The following is a 15,673-nucleotide window of genomic DNA, read 5'->3' as shown; positions in this document are numbered from 1 at the left end:
GGGAAAGATTTTCTGCAGCTCAGACAGGTTGTCTTTTGAGTTAGAATCTATGCCAGACTGCTAAAAGCCAGTAAAGTCTATTAATTGCCATGAGACTCATTCAGGTTTTTTTTATTGTGGTTTGACCCCACAGTATTCTTTCAAGACAGCACATTAAACCCCCCCCCCAAAATGAACAGGTACCTAAATAAATAATGAGAAAGAAATCTGCCACTTATAGGAAATCACTGCAAGAATATGGCACAGTTAAAGTATTAGCATGATTGTTTTAAGAAGCAAACATGCTTCCATATTCTCTGTAAGTTGCAACCACTAGAGGAGGCTACGTGTAAAGGTGTTATATTCACAAATGCATTTGTGATATAATGTCAGCAGTAAGAACAGACATCATCTTTCTGAACTCACTGGAAGTATTAGAACACAAAATGAAAGTTATTCTCAAATGTTAACATGTGACAAGAAGCAACATCAAGCTTTTTAACCTGTTCTTAGATCAAGTAAATTTTGCTGGTAAGAGGGAGTGGCATGAAAACAACCCAACCCAACACAAATCCCCCACTGATTTCCCGACCAGCAAAATACCCATTTTCACTAGTCTGAGATAACTGTCATGCAGCTCCAGCCTTTCTCTATGCTCTTCTAATGACCGGGGACTGAACTTGAGCTATTCATGTGACATGAGGGATGCAACCTTATCATCAGTATAATCATAATATCACTTAAAGTAATTAAACACTACCTTTCCAGTGCCCCTCACCCATAATTGAACAGCATGGGAGATGGGGCAGATCCTTGAGAGATATAAAGATCATTCCTCTGTGACAGAAAAAGCCTGCCACTAGCAAATGAATAATTTATTTCACTATGACTTGAGCCACTTGAGGCCAGTGATAGATACATCAAGAACCATCCCTTATTCTCTGAAGCAGAAATGTTAAAACCTCAGGGGAAGTTTTACATGGTTAATGGGTGAAACCAACTTCCACAAATATCTACCAAATTACTCATTATCTGGACAAATGCTCTTCCAATTCTAGTCATCTCAGAGTCCAGAAGTAAATCTAATACTTCTGAAAAAAAAATAAAGTTACTACAACTGATTTTTTCAATGCACTGAAAATGTAAAAATGTCTATGAAGGAATGCCAAAAGAAAAATGCTCTAAAAGTTCACTATAACATTTAGTGCTTGATTCAATAAAATCAGAAATATTAAAATCAGTAGTTTTATATATGCCATAGTGAATTTTTAGTTTATACATAATTTCTGACAATACTCAAAATCGGCCACTTTCACAGAAATAACACAATCAGTATAGTTATCTCTATGAAACAGCTGGAGCCTTAGGTATCCCTGACAAAGTCTGAGTTGGGTTGTGTTTCATTACATCCCCTTTTTAATTCTCATCTTCTTTAAACAGACAGAAACACTCCTTGCAGCCTAATTAACCCCCTGCATGTAGTGTGGAGCAGAACAACAGGCTCTAAGCTTTATTCCATGTTCTGATTTGCTGCATAAAGGCTCACAATATATAAAAGACTATGCATGAAGTTTCATGCAACCACAAGCTCTTTTGTCAGTAAAATAATGCTAAATAATTTTCTGATGCACAAGGACAAAAATTACTATCAACATCATCCTCTTGTTCTGCTGAGATCATGTCTTGTTCCAGCAGGGAAAAGCACGTTGCTCTCACAGTATCAGGTTGCTTTGAACGATGCAAAGCAGGATAATTGGCTGCTACAAAATTTAACAGCTTTTAGAGCAGCCAATATTGTCAAACCACAAGGATTTATATATGTTTTTGCTAAATGTAATTTGTTTGATCCTCTCCTAAATCATAAACCATCTTTTAACAGCGGCATTTTCACAATAACTTCCTACACTTAGTTACAGGAGCATATTTATTCCTGTTCAAATCTGAGTGGACATTTTTAAATTAATCTCTTATTTTAACAGCATGTGAAAATGAATCTTAAGACTTCAGGGAGAGGGTTTTTTTTTTACATGAAGGTCTTTGTTACCTTACCTGTTGGAAGCAGCTGCGTACGCTGGGTTCAATGTTGCTGCCACCAAAGGCTGCCACTTCCCCAAGCTGCCGTGGGATCTGGATAGCATCGTGAAGCAGCAGGCCTAGCTGCCTCTGGTCACACATTTCTGTGGGGCCTGCCACCTCCTTGAAGAGATCTGCAACACCGACAAGAGGCACCAGCTCGATTTAATTTCCATGTATACATGGCATTCATTGGCTGGCTTGGATTAAAGCTCTAAGTAATTTTAAAAGAAAAAAAAAGAAAATTATACTATTCCCCTACTTTTTCCCTACTGTTTCCTGCCATAATAACCATTACTAGATTAGAAATAAATGAAAGTTGAAAATTCAGTCTGACTGCACTTCTGATTGCAAAACAAAGCTTTGTTCAGAAACACTCAAGAGAAACTCTCATATTATACTGTGTAAATTGGTTGGCCTTTCATTTGGAGCAATAGTCAAGCTTTGCCAGCGTGCTTCAGGAAGTCTGGTCATACTTTTTACCTTGACAAAGGAGTCTGAGGCAGAAGACAGGATTTTCACAAAAGAGAAATCCAGATGACTGAATTAGGTTTTAGAGGTTCTTGTATTTTTCTTGCCCTTTTCTTGACTAGTCAAACAATGCTACAGCATCTGAGCGCCCAGTGGTGAGGAAAAAAGCCCCACAGAAAACAACAGTGACAGAACAAGTACTGCATAGTTGCAGGCTCATCTGGCAAACCCAGGTCCTGACTAGCTTCTTTAGCTGCAGCTGGGATAGTTTTCATGTTTCTAAGTGTTAGTTTGAAAAACCTGATAGAAAAAAAAAAATAAATAAAAGCCCGTTTCATTTTTTGTGTTTGCATCAGTCTCCAGCAGAAACAGGCGCTAACAGAAAAACAATTCATTAACTGCTTTAGCTGCGAGGAAGATGAAATCATTTCCTAAGCCCTAAGACTTGGGTTGATTGGAGAAGTAGTAAAAGGAGGAAAAAATTACGTGGCAGGAGAGGAAATAGGGAAAGTGATTAGCTAGGGCTGATCCAAGTAGGAAATCAAATACCTTTGAAGAGCTCAAACTCCACCAAAACACTCCACTTAAAAAACAAACAAAATTTAACACTGGCAGCTGTGCCATAACTAGTGAGTGTCCAAATGCAAAGGAGTTCATGGATGCTATCCTCTTTTCCAGTAACACTCAATGCCTTTGATGTGACACACAGGAGCAGAAGCTCCTAGGCTAAAGGTATGGAAAGCTGAAATATTTTTGCCTTCTGTCCTACCTCCTTAAATTACCCCACAAGATATTCCTTGGCCAAGGAGGCATGGTGAGAGCAGCTCTCAAGTGGCAAACATATAGGAAGAGTTCATTTTACCTCTGACAGGGAGCACCCAAACATTCTCATGCCAGTGGGAAAAGGGACCTCATACATCACCCACCAGCAACATCAGAAGTCACAAACTCTTAAATGGAGTTTAATATGTACATACATATATGAGCTTATACATAAAATATGTTAATATAAATGTTAAACTGTATATGGGACTCTACCAAAAGGGCAAAAAGAATGACTGGGGAAGTAAAAGAAAAGATTATCCAGCTTTGAGCCATAGGAAAAAAACAGAAGCAAGAAAAAAGTAAAAATAATCAGTTAATCTTAAATCAAATTCAGCTTCACACTTGTATTTCGAGGATGACAGCCAATGGGATTTCAATTGCAAAAGCTTTAAAAAACGTACTGACTGGTTGGTATAGAAGGGGATACTTGAAAATGCTGAAAAGTTTGTTAGATTCCTTCAAAAATAGCAATAAGATAGTAGTGAAATGTCCACACACACATTTTATGTTGAATTGTTAAAAAAAAGGATCCACATTCTTTCCTTTTTTTTTTTTTTTTTTCCCACTATCACAGTGTTAGTTCCAAGTGGTTTGAAAATTAGGAACATAAACATAACAGTAAAAAAATTACATTCCAAGGATGTTTTACATCACTTGGAAACTGAACTGCTTTACAGCTGAGATTTGGCTACTTGAAGTAGCCCTCTTTCACCCCAAATCCATTTTTAATGCAGTAAATTATATGACCCAAAAATTTACAAATCTATACATTAAATACATTAAATAAAACTCCAGGTGTGTTTTCTGTTTCTGCTGCCAGTCTGGGCTTTCTGGATTTGAAAGGAGTCCAGGTAAGAGTGAAATGCACACAAACTTGTTCCCAGTTATTACACACTGAGATCTCTCCGCCTCTAAAGCTGAAGAAAAGGGAGGGAAGAATAGAATTCCTGCTGTCCCGTAGGAAATTCACACTCTGAGACATCATTTGTCTACTGTTTGCATGATTAGGCATAAAACCTGCTGTGACTAATCACACACACACATTTTTTATTGATGGAAACACTTGCTGATATGATTAACTTTTACCTTCCCAGAACATTTGAGACCACTAAAATTGAGTGACTAAAATTTGTATTAAGCACCCATATCTGGGGATATTGTTCTTCCTTCCAAGTGACTTATTTTTTTTGAAAACACTTATCATTTCTGTTAAGAGTTTTCTCTTTTAGATCTAAAATGGATGGGCTTGATCTTAAAGGTCTTTTCCAACCTGGCTGATTCTATGATATGAGAAAGTTTCTCTCAACAGTATATCAGTAGTAGGGTGTGACAAAATCAAAACAAGCAACATAGCTCACACCAAAGATCAGTCTGTGACACATCCTGTGCCAGAGGACCCTGAAATGCTAACTGCAAAGCCACCAGCCAGTACATGACACCATTACTTCCTTTCTCCTTTGGCAAAATTTCTTTCTGATCATAGCCTGGCCCACTCGTCAAAAGTTATAACAAATAAAGGATGCTTTATCTGACTATTAATCCTCTGCTTTCAGAAGCCGAGGAACCCTTTCAATTTCAGATATATTTCAGGTTGAAGTTATGATCAGTTGGTAAAAAAAGACTGAGACTTTTTCTGTACAATTTTTTAGGACTTGTTACAGCAATCTTCAGGAAAAAGACCACTGTGCGTTAACACAGATTATACAAAACTGCAACCACCATTTTTATTTTACGACTAGACACAAAGCAACAACATAATGAATCTGACCTCATGATCTCCTTGTTCTGCTTCAGTATCTATATTCAGTGACTGCAAGTATATTAATTCATTACTGATAGCAATTTACTGAGTTTATTCACAGTTTTATTTTTTTGAGCCATCTTTTTGCACATTATCATTCTGTAATCCACAACCTCATTTCTGTATTTTATGAAAACCTTTTAATTCACACCAAAAGGCAGATTACCCCCTGAATTATCATTACTAAACAAAGGTATTTCTGCCAAGCTCCTTTAATTATGGATTTATTCACAGATACATCAAATGATGTAAAGAAACCAAAAACCCCAAAGGCTCAGTATGCCAATCAGATGGCCAAAACATGATTTTATGCATGATACCTGTACTTCTGCTCAATGTACATAGCTAAGATTACAAGATTACCTACAAATGCTTTTAAGGAAAGATGAAATTGTTGCAGAGCTCCAATGGTACAGGGCAAACACAGTCTCTATATAATTTATATGTGTTTACGCAATGTGTCAAGTAACTACTTCAAAGAATAGCAATTTTAAGATTATGTGGATAATATGTAACTGTCCATCTAGGATGCTTTTACATAGTGTTTAATCTCTTGTTCTGTTTTTGCCAGCGGTGTTTGCCACAATGTGAATGTTCTTCAGCTCCTGCAATTATTTTTTGAAATATTTTTATATTACTCAGAATTTCTCAAGCTTCCAAAATTACTTAAATCAACATAATACAAACTTTCATGGTGCAATTCTGGCAGAAAGCATGCATACTGGGAAAACTATTTTCAGAGTTCAGATCATCATTCCCATAGATCACAAAATATGACTGCTGAATTTTGATGTATTTCCTTGCCTTATCTGACATGTTCACCTGTTCCAATCAACATTGACTTGCTTGATTTTTCCCTCAACAAAACATACATATGCACAAAAGACAACAGAATCAGTCAAAGAGAATACTTCTCTAGCTTCCACGTGGTTACATTCTCCTTGCTTTTGGGGAGAGCAATAACATGCATTAAACAATGCATAATTGACATCAATACTTTCCAATCAGGATATAAATCCTACTTTCTCTCTCACTGATGATAATGAAAACAACAACTCTATTTTACTTACAAGAAAACTGCCTTGCTACAGGCATGAGAAATTTTTTACTACGAATTTTGCTATAATGTGTTTTGTCATAGTGCATGACTTAATTATATAAAGTAAGCATTTTATAAAATACATTCTTCCTTACATCTGTATTTCTCTTCCAGAAGGCCCTTAGAAAGAGACATCAAGCCAATTTTCAGGGACTGCACTCGAATTTTTCCAGTTCGGCCACTGAAATAATAAAGATAAGAATTTAATACAATTTAATTTTATTTCATTCCAACTCAAGTTATTAAAAAATGCAAACGCATTGGTGAGTTCTATTTCAAATGCACTTCAAATCTCAAAACAAATTAACACTACAAATCACATTAAGAATTTTTCCCTTAAAAAAGCTCAGCTTGCCTTCTAAGTGGTTTACACATCAAAACTGTATGTACTACTCCAAAAGGGCAGACATTTAGCTCTCTAAAGCTCTCAATATGATTTAATAATGTGGAATACAGAGAAAATATACACAAGCACACAGCAGGAAAGCCTATTACACAGTGTGAAACATGACTGCAAAATAAAACCATGTATTCATATCACAGTAATTCATTGTTTTCACTTTATTTTTTCCTTTTATGTTTAAAACGCTTTACTATACATGTATACCAAGACATAAACAGCCAACCACATGCAGTAATTAATGTGGAGCTGTTGCTCTTTTTAAACAATGTTACTGCAGGTTCATCTTGTCCAACATGTCAAAAAAAAACCCAAACAGAAAACCCAAACCAAACCACTACACATCAAGCCTTAAGCTACTTGGGAACAAGTAAGTGGTAACAAAAATAAGTGATTTTAAACCTGCAATACAAACACTGTTCAAAAAAGTATTGAAGCAACAAACCCAGGGCACATGGAAAAGGACAATTTTAAAGTTCAAAATATGAGTGCAGAAACACATTCTTAAGAGATCTGATAATTTCTTTTTTCAAAGACCATAAACCATGATGCAATTTGTCTTTAGATGAGACATGGCCAAAAAAAATAAATCATAAGAATAGTAGTTAAACTGTATATATTACACACAGACCCTGCATTTAAAAGTTATTTGGATGTTTCACCAGTAAGTATCGCCACAAACATTACTTTGTTCTTTTCTGTCATGCAAAAGTGATATATCCTTTACTTCTGGAGTGGTTATTAGATATCTCTTTCTGTCCTATCTATTCAACATATGGTCTGCTGTCTGATTTATTTCACAAATGTTGGGCTGAATACAAATTATTCATTTACTCCTGGGCTCCCAGTAAATTAGCTAAGCACCTTACAGATATTAATGCATTTTTCTTCACAATCATCACTTAATCTAGTGAGAACAAACAGCATTATCTTTTCCATTCCACAAGCTGGAAGAGAGGTACAGAGAAATTATTGCCAAATTAATAAAAAATGCACATTACTTTTACTGCCTAGCTTGAAAATGTGGACCCAATTTTCCAGAATGTTATGAAAGTGCCACCTATTTCACACATTCAATCCTGGCTTTGAATTACCTTTTTCAGTCATTGATGCTACATCATTCTGGCACACCTTAACATGTAAATGGCTCATTCTGCAGCCTTGATGAAGTTCTGTGTAAGGTTGTCTGTGTTTTAACTTTGTATTCAATGGAAAAACAAAGCTGAATTCAGCTTTGATTTAACTCATGACTGACTACAGCATTTGTTTGTTAAAAGCATAAGCTCAGAAAAAATTTGCAGCTAACAGGCCACATATGTGCCCTGTGCAGGTCAGGGCACATATATGGAAGCTTCAAACTTCTCCGGATTTCAGCAGATTCCTATGGGGACTGCCATAAACTTCCTTTGCACAAAATCAATTTTCTCAATAAATTATAAAAAGAATTACAAAGCCTGCAATATTTCATTCTTCTAAAGAGCAACATATTTCCCACTAGCTTTTTTCTTGGAAACAGATAATTATTAGCACTAGAATTATATACACAGTAAAAAATGGCACACCAAAACCAAGATTTCCTTCCCCAACAGCCTGTAACTGTAGCACTGACACTTCCAATTCAATGGTTTAAATTTGTCCATCTTAGCCACAAAACCACTGAGGTTGGGAAGGACTTCCAGAGATCATCTAGATCAATGCCTCTGCTCAGTCAGATAAAGGAGCTATTTCCCAATCATATTCAAATGTGTTTTGAATATCTTCAAGGATGGAGACTGCACAGCTTCTCCAGGCAAACTGTGGAACACTTTGATCACTCTCACATAAAAAAAACCCCAACTTTTTCTTATATGTTTAAGAAGAATTTTTTGTCTGTGTCCATTGTCTCTTGTCCTGTCACTGGGCAGCACTGAGAACAGCCTGGCTCCACCTTCTTTACTGTTCCAATCAGGTATTTATTCACATTGAGGAGATCCCCCTGAAACACCTATTTCTCCTTGTTGAAAAGTCCCAGTTCTCAGCCTCTCCTGATACATAAAATACTTCAAGTCCTTAATCATCTTTGTGGTACTTCACTGGACTCATTCCAGTTTGTCCATGTCTCTTTTGTGCTGGAGAGCCTAGAACTGAACCCAGCACTCCAGATGTGTCTAACCAGTCCTGAGTAGAGGGGGAGGATCACCTGCCTCTCTTGAACTGCTGGGAAGGCTTTTCCTAATGCAGCTGAGGACACTGTTGGCCTACTTTGCCACAAGCACATGTTACTGGCTCATGTTCAACTTTACTGCAAAGCTGCTTTCCAGCCAGTCATCCCCCAGCCTGCACTGGTGTATGGGGTAATTACTCCTTAGGGAGAGGACTTAGTATTTCTCTCCATTGAACTTCATGAGATTCCTGTTGAGCTCTTTCTCTAGTCTGTCAGGGTGTCTCTGACTGCAGCACAACCATCTAATTATGCTGTGTGTGATAACATTTAAAAATCAAAGCCTTATAGCTGGAAAGTTCAGGAAAATTTTTAATTCTTCAATTAATAAAAAAATTATGAGTCAAGTATTTAGAATCAAGTGCCAGCACACCACTTAGATTCACTACAGCAATACAAGCATGCTTGCCATTAAAAGGTCAATTGATAAGACCACCTGAAGCAGCTCAGATATGTTTTGCTCTGATCCTGATAAAGGGAAGTGTGAACCATTATACCTTTATTAAAAGCTGTTCATTCTCCATTGATACAATAGTGAAAGGCAGCATCAAAATGGCACATTATTGACCTCTGATCTATCTCCAAATGAAATATGGTAAAACCATTATGGATGCTTGTCACAGGTGCTTTTCTTGTTTACTAAAGTCCATTTGTCCCTCTGGATATATGTGAGCCCTCTTTCCACAGGCAATACAAAGTCTAAGGATTCATTAACCATACAGTGCGATGCTGACATTCTTCTCCTTCCTCAAATGAACTGTAATTTTATTGTTCTAGTAGGGAAGGAGAAAGCAAAGAGAGGTGATGGGAAGGAGGTAATAAACAAATCCACGCTTTTTTAGGTGATTCTGTTGTCTTTGCATATGCTTCAGGGAGGCCCTGGCTTATATGCCTTCACCCACTGCCAGTCAAGAGGTAGCACAGAACCCAGAAGTAATTTAACTTCTAAACCTGACAAAATAAGTGTTAAAAGGTATGCATCATTTCCAGGCATGGTAGGAGAGTGCACTGAAAATATACAGAGGAATAATGTAGTGGGGAATCAGCTAACTAGATCAAGGTCAAGGGCATAAGAGGGTACCACGCTACATGAGTAGAGGCTGGGTTGAGGGCACATACAACTTTGGTGCATAGCTTGAACTCTCCATCCAAGCAGAGAGCAATCATTCAGCTGTTTCAGAGATCCAACACAGCTGCAGAGAATAAAAAAAGCAACTTTATACAAAAACTGATGACTGTCACTACTATACAGCAACAAGTAAATAAGAGGGGAAAAAAGGTAAGCTCGAAATGGCTCTAGTATCAGAAAAGAAAGGAAGACCACTGTTAACCTACATCTTACTACAGGAGATACTGGAACTACAGGATGCAGAAGAGGAGAGGAAGACATGATAGTTAACAGTGACAACTGACACAAGCTATGCCCCATCAGTTCCCTTACTAATCCTATAACAACTGAACTCCAAACAAGTGAAACAACTACAATACCAACTTTTCTACATCAGGTGTGTGGAGCATTTGGGATTCATATAATACAGTTTAGTACTACTTGGCTACAGGAACATCTCAACTGCAGAACAGTGTGCTAAATCCTAAACCACCTCAGAAATTCAAAGACAGACATTAGGCTGGGTTTAAATTATCAGCAGGTATGTCTTTCAGGAAACTTACCTTAGCAAACTTTCCAAAAGCTTTCCAAAATCATGCAAGCATCATATGCAAGCTTCATTCCTTTTTCTTACATCCTAACAGATTTAGTACCCAAAACTTACTTGACAGGCAAACATGGTCTACACTATAGTCAAAACAGAGGCTTGTGACACTTGCAAATTATAAATGTACTAATCAGGGTATAATTAATATTAAAGTGTTGCATATAAACATACAAAACTATTGTTTAGCAACAATGTTATGTAAGTATTCTGTAATGTCACAATGGCATAACCAGATATAATATATAAGCATTTTACCTAAGTATGTGAACAATGTGAATGCCAAAGGGGCATACAGTAATGGGCACAGCTGCACACAGGAGTTAACCAGATAAGAAAAAGCTGCCAGACAGAGGACAAGATTAAGTATAAGAGACTGCAAACAGGAACACACAATAAGAATGACTGACAAATCAACAGAAAACAAGGTAAGCAGTATCAAACTCAGAGGAACCCTTTGTTCCCCAGGGATGTGGGGCAATAGCATAAAAGCATCAGGCACTAGCAACGAAAACTGGAGGAGGAAAAAGATGAGCCCTTGAGAAGAGCTCTCAAGGCTAGTCAACATTGACATTGCAACTAAGGACTAACACAGACTGCATCTATCGATTATCTACACAACCCAGCAACAGAAGGCAGTTTGTTAGATCTCTGCCTCCACACGATCAACCACAGAGAAGTCAGACAAAGGAGCTAATTTTCCTTTTCTACAGCCGTGTCCTTTCTAGAGTGCTTCTTACTACTATCACAGCCTGCTAAGCTGCTCCTGCAGAGTCCTCTATGAGTCAAGACACCTATCATCAACACACGGAATGTAATTTGAGTGGACACAGAAAACTTCCATCAGCTACCATCAAAACCAAGGCATAAAGTTAAGGCTGACTGAGCAGGTCTCTCATCCTCCTCAGAAGTTCTGATTTTGCTGAAATTAACACACTGGTAAGGCCTGGGATATTAACTCAGCAGGGTGCTAGAATGTGCCAGGTGTTCCAGTGCTACAAGAAATAACAAAGTTGTAATTCTTCAGGCAAAGACTGGGCCATAGAGAATGATCATGAAAGACAGCTTTGATCATATGGAAAATGTTAGCATAAGTGCCATAACATAACTACCCTTCCTAGACTAATGTACCAAAGAAATTCAGTTTAAAATAAGGCATTATCAGAAGTATCCTAACTTAAAAAAAAATGAGAAAATTTAAAAGTTGAAATACAAGAATTCAGACAAACATCGCAAGACGTTAAGAACAGTGCATGTGAAAGTTTCTTCATGAGTAATTCTGATTAAAATAGAGTCATCATCGACAATTAGCACATGTAATCTATATTCTGTATGATAGACTAAAATATCTGAAACAAATTATTTCAAGGGTGTTAAGATATTCCATTAATATTGAAAGCTATCAGTTCATATCATATAAATGATGTTTGGAGATTGTAGCAAATTTGACAGCATATAGTCCAGAACAATAACCACTGGCTATTGCTGCTGGATGATTTAAACACAGGCCTGGCCAAATGATTTCATAGAGCAATTTCTTTCACAGCTCTCTTTGTAAAATGCAATGCATTTATTTTTAATAAATCTCTAACCAAATCAAGGAACTTTAAGTTTTGAAAATGTTTATAGGGCAGGTATTGCTGCCTGGAACAACCTTTGAGTCCTTGAAGAAGTGAAAGTCACTGAATAAATGTAATGTTTCTCTCCTCTACACAGCTTGACAAATGAATCATTCCCGATGTGTCAGAAAATACCAGAACACAACAGACTTTTTCTAAAAATAAACTGGTTCTTTTAAAGGGCCAAAGACATCTGTAGGTAAGTCAGAAGAACTACTTAGTTTGCCATCAATCTGTGATTAATCGGTAATTAAATTTCAGGTTAATAGCATGCGACCAACATGCTTTTTGTAGACAGTTTAATGATTTGAAACATTGTATACGTATGACACCAATGCAATAAACAACGGAAATGCCAAGATACAAATTAGCTCTTTCCTAAAGGCCAATTTAGAAAAAAAAAGGCAAAACAAAAGCCAGCTTAAAGTTGGTGCCTATTCTTTCAGCATTATTTTTTCTCCTGGAATAGATTTGAAAGGGGAGCAAGGAAACACACTGAAAAAGACAATTTTATCTCGGAAAACCTTCATCTTCTATTTTTTGAAGTTTGACCAAATATTCAAGTCTTTCATCAGCTTGAAGAATTATCTGTACTAAAGCTTTCAGCACAATAATCAAGGGAACTGTGAGCAACAGGAAACATTATTGAAAGAAAGGTTTGTTGCTTACTATGGGCATTATAAATATAAACAGATTAAACAACTGAGTTCTACCTGAAGTTAGTAAACAAAGGTAAGCTGAAGAAAATATAATGGATTTGTAAACATCTCGAGAAAAAACCCAAAACAACCCAGAACCAAAAGCCCCACCAAAACAAGCAAACCCCCCCCCAACACAACCAAAAAAAAAACCCAAATAAAAGCACCCAAACCCAAAAACCCAACAACAAAACCAGTAACTACAAAAAAAAACCAAAAACCAAAAAAACCCTCTGACATTATTAAGCCTCTTACTCAAAATAAACAATAACATAAGCCAAGCAACCCACTTGATCTACTGCTTGATTGGCAGCTCTGCAAAATGAAAATAGTTGCAGGAAGAAGTCCCAGCCATTGTATGATGGGCTGTCAATTTTTTTCAGCAGTAATGATGAGTCCAACTAACAAAAATGTCATGGTATTAAAGAGCAATACTTGAATGCCAACGCATAATACACAGTCAGCACATCAGTGATTAACTTCTTGTATGTACTTTCTTCCCCCCTTCACTCTCCCCTACCACAATATTTAAAATAACAATAAAATAAAATATCCATAAGGTATAGGAGTACTGGAATGTAGTCCTCTGGGCAAGTGAAGGGGGAGAATGCAAAAAGCTGTGAACTGTTAGAATCTGGCACTGGTTAAGTGAGTGAACATAGTGAAGATACTGTGTACACCAACAAGTAACAGCTGTCTTGCAAAGCCAGTTATAAGAATTTCTATCATTAATCAAGAAATAATTTTGCCCTTTCCATCTTCAAATGGAGAGAAATAAAAGAAATTTGGTAAACAACCTTATGCAGCTTAGAAATCTGGATTTGTAATTCTGCGTATAACTCCAAACTAAAGCATCTATCCAATTAGACAAAACTAAAGCAACCACCCTGTGTATTGCATTATTGTGTCTTCAATCTGCTGCAGAAGGGTCCTGAAATGCTGCTGCTCAAGCAATGTAACTTAATAGATCATATGAAATGGAGAAGCTGATAGAAACCAAGTCTTTTCCCAGTTTTTACTACGGAAGGGCAAGGACAACACTGAAGACCACTAAGAAAAATGAGGAACAGACTCATGACTCAAAATCACAACTAAATAAAAGCATACTAACTTTAGGTCATGCAGGCTGACATAGTGCAGAGAGATGAGAGTCTAACATTCAGCAGAAGAAAGAAGTGTCTGGAGACTCAGAAAGAACTGGCCAAAATCATGAGGGGCTGTTGGAGGGGACTTTATTGTATCCTCTGAGGATAGTAGTAGTATAAAAGCAGTGTAATGATACTTCAAAGATTTGAGCAGGACAGCATAAGAAACATCTCATTATAAGCAACTGCACTTTCACTACTAAGACAAAAATATCAAAAGATGTAATTTTTTATTAAAGAACTTCTCAAGGCTGTATCATTTTTCTATTATCATGGACACTTCCTCAAGAAAGTAACTCAGAAAAATACACAACAGTCCCATAAGTCTAGCATTATTGATATGTCATGTCACATATGCAAAAATCACAATTATACTTTGTTAATACTATATTAAATTCCTGGGATACACACTGTGCATAAAGACTTCTTACTTACCTATCATATACATTGAGTAGCCAGTTAAGACACATGTCTACACAGAGAGGAACATTCACCATATCTCTGTGTTTCTCTTCAAGTCCACTGTAGATGGTTGTGAGACAGCTGATCACATCCTGGACACCAATCAGTTGGTCATTTTGACTCAACTTGTGCTGTTTGAAAATGTCACTTGTTGTGTTCAGGTCCAATAGGTCCACTAACAAAAGAGGATTAAAAAAAAAGAAAGAAAGAAAGAAAGAAAGAAGATGCATAAGAGATGCTTGAGCATAACTTTCACAATACTTGTTCATGTGCATGTTGTAGCAATGCTGCAGACAATTAGCTAAGATATAGCTTTCATTAAGTAACATAATAGTGAAAACCCCTTCTCTGTGATATGTCAACAGCATTTTGGTACTACCTATTTAAAAAAACAGGATCAACAAGAACACCATAATGACACTGCACAGACTGAAGAATATTTAAAAAGCCACTGAACTAATCTCCAATTAGAGGATCCTAACTTCAGGGCTTAGAGGATTCTTCACATTTACCACAAAGCCGAGTCCCATTAAGTGACTATCGCTTTTGATTGAATCAAAAAAGAGCACTCTTCAGTAAAAATGTTCTCTTAAGTGCAGACAGAATATTCTGAGGCCTGATTAACTGAACAGTGGTTGCTAAACTAAGGCCTAAAGGAAAGCCAGCAGAAGGACCCAGGGAAATTGTTTGTTGTAGTTTTCTAGAACATTAATTCTATGCTTTCATGAAAAATATTTTGATCTCCTTTATTACAGGATTCTTCCTATAAGCAGTTGGTCATGCTATGGGTATCCTACAGGTGAAAAGGGTTTTGCTTCCCAAACCACACAAATATGATTGTGAAAATCTGGGCTTTGCATAGTGAAAATAAAAAGCTATCAACGAGCTCTTCTAATTCCTTCTACAAAACAAAGTAGAAAAGAGGAAACTTATTTTGATGTTAAAGAAAGAATAGTGTAAGTCAAAGGGTGGTATAAATCTCTGTGAGATTTTTTTAATAGGAGAGGGGACTTTAGGGAAAGAAAAAAACAAAGCTGCATCCTTGCTACAGTGTATACAACAGGAAGTTGAAGTATATTCCAAGCTCATACAGAGCTGTTTCTGGAGTGTCAGCAACACATTTACTATAAATGTCACCTCTCAAAGGAAATGAAACATGACAGTCTCAGATGTGTTGTAAATTGCTCTC

At 36.8% G+C, this 15,673-nt stretch overlaps 2 protein-coding genes across 7 annotated transcripts in view; one reads left to right on the top strand and one right to left on the bottom strand.

Annotated features, from left to right (window-relative positions):
- Positions 1-4,155, top strand: part of FBXO30 (F-box protein 30) — a 330,989-nt gene extending 326,834 nt beyond the window's left edge. Inside the window, exon 5 of the transcript XR_009969095.1 lies at positions 4,144-4,155. The gene's annotated coding sequence lies outside the window, so the exon portion shown is untranslated. The remainder of the gene's footprint in view (positions 1-4,143) is intronic.
- The window catches only part of UTRN (utrophin), a 368,969-nt gene that overhangs the window by 36,150 nt on the left and 317,146 nt on the right, over positions 1-15,673 (bottom strand). For all 6 annotated transcript variants that reach the window (XM_062641830.1, XM_062641829.1, XM_062641831.1 and 3 more), the window contains 3 exons: positions 14,458-14,659; positions 6,344-6,429; positions 2,029-2,186 (listed from right to left, as the gene is read on the bottom strand). In XM_062641830.1, coding sequence (XP_062497814.1) covers positions 2,029-2,186; positions 6,344-6,429; positions 14,458-14,659 — 446 coding nt within the window. The remainder of the gene's footprint in view (positions 1-2,028; positions 2,187-6,343; positions 6,430-14,457; positions 14,660-15,673) is intronic.

This window comes from Pezoporus occidentalis, unplaced genomic scaffold (assembly GCF_034315485.1).
Source record: "Pezoporus occidentalis ecotype Australia unplaced genomic scaffold, CSIRO_AGI_Poc_V1 ctg7, whole genome shotgun sequence".
In the NCBI taxonomy this organism is placed as follows: domain Eukaryota; kingdom Metazoa; phylum Chordata; class Aves; order Psittaciformes; family Psittacidae; genus Pezoporus; species Pezoporus occidentalis.
Note: the sequence above shows the minus strand (reverse complement) of the source record. Positions and strands in the feature narration are given on the sequence as shown.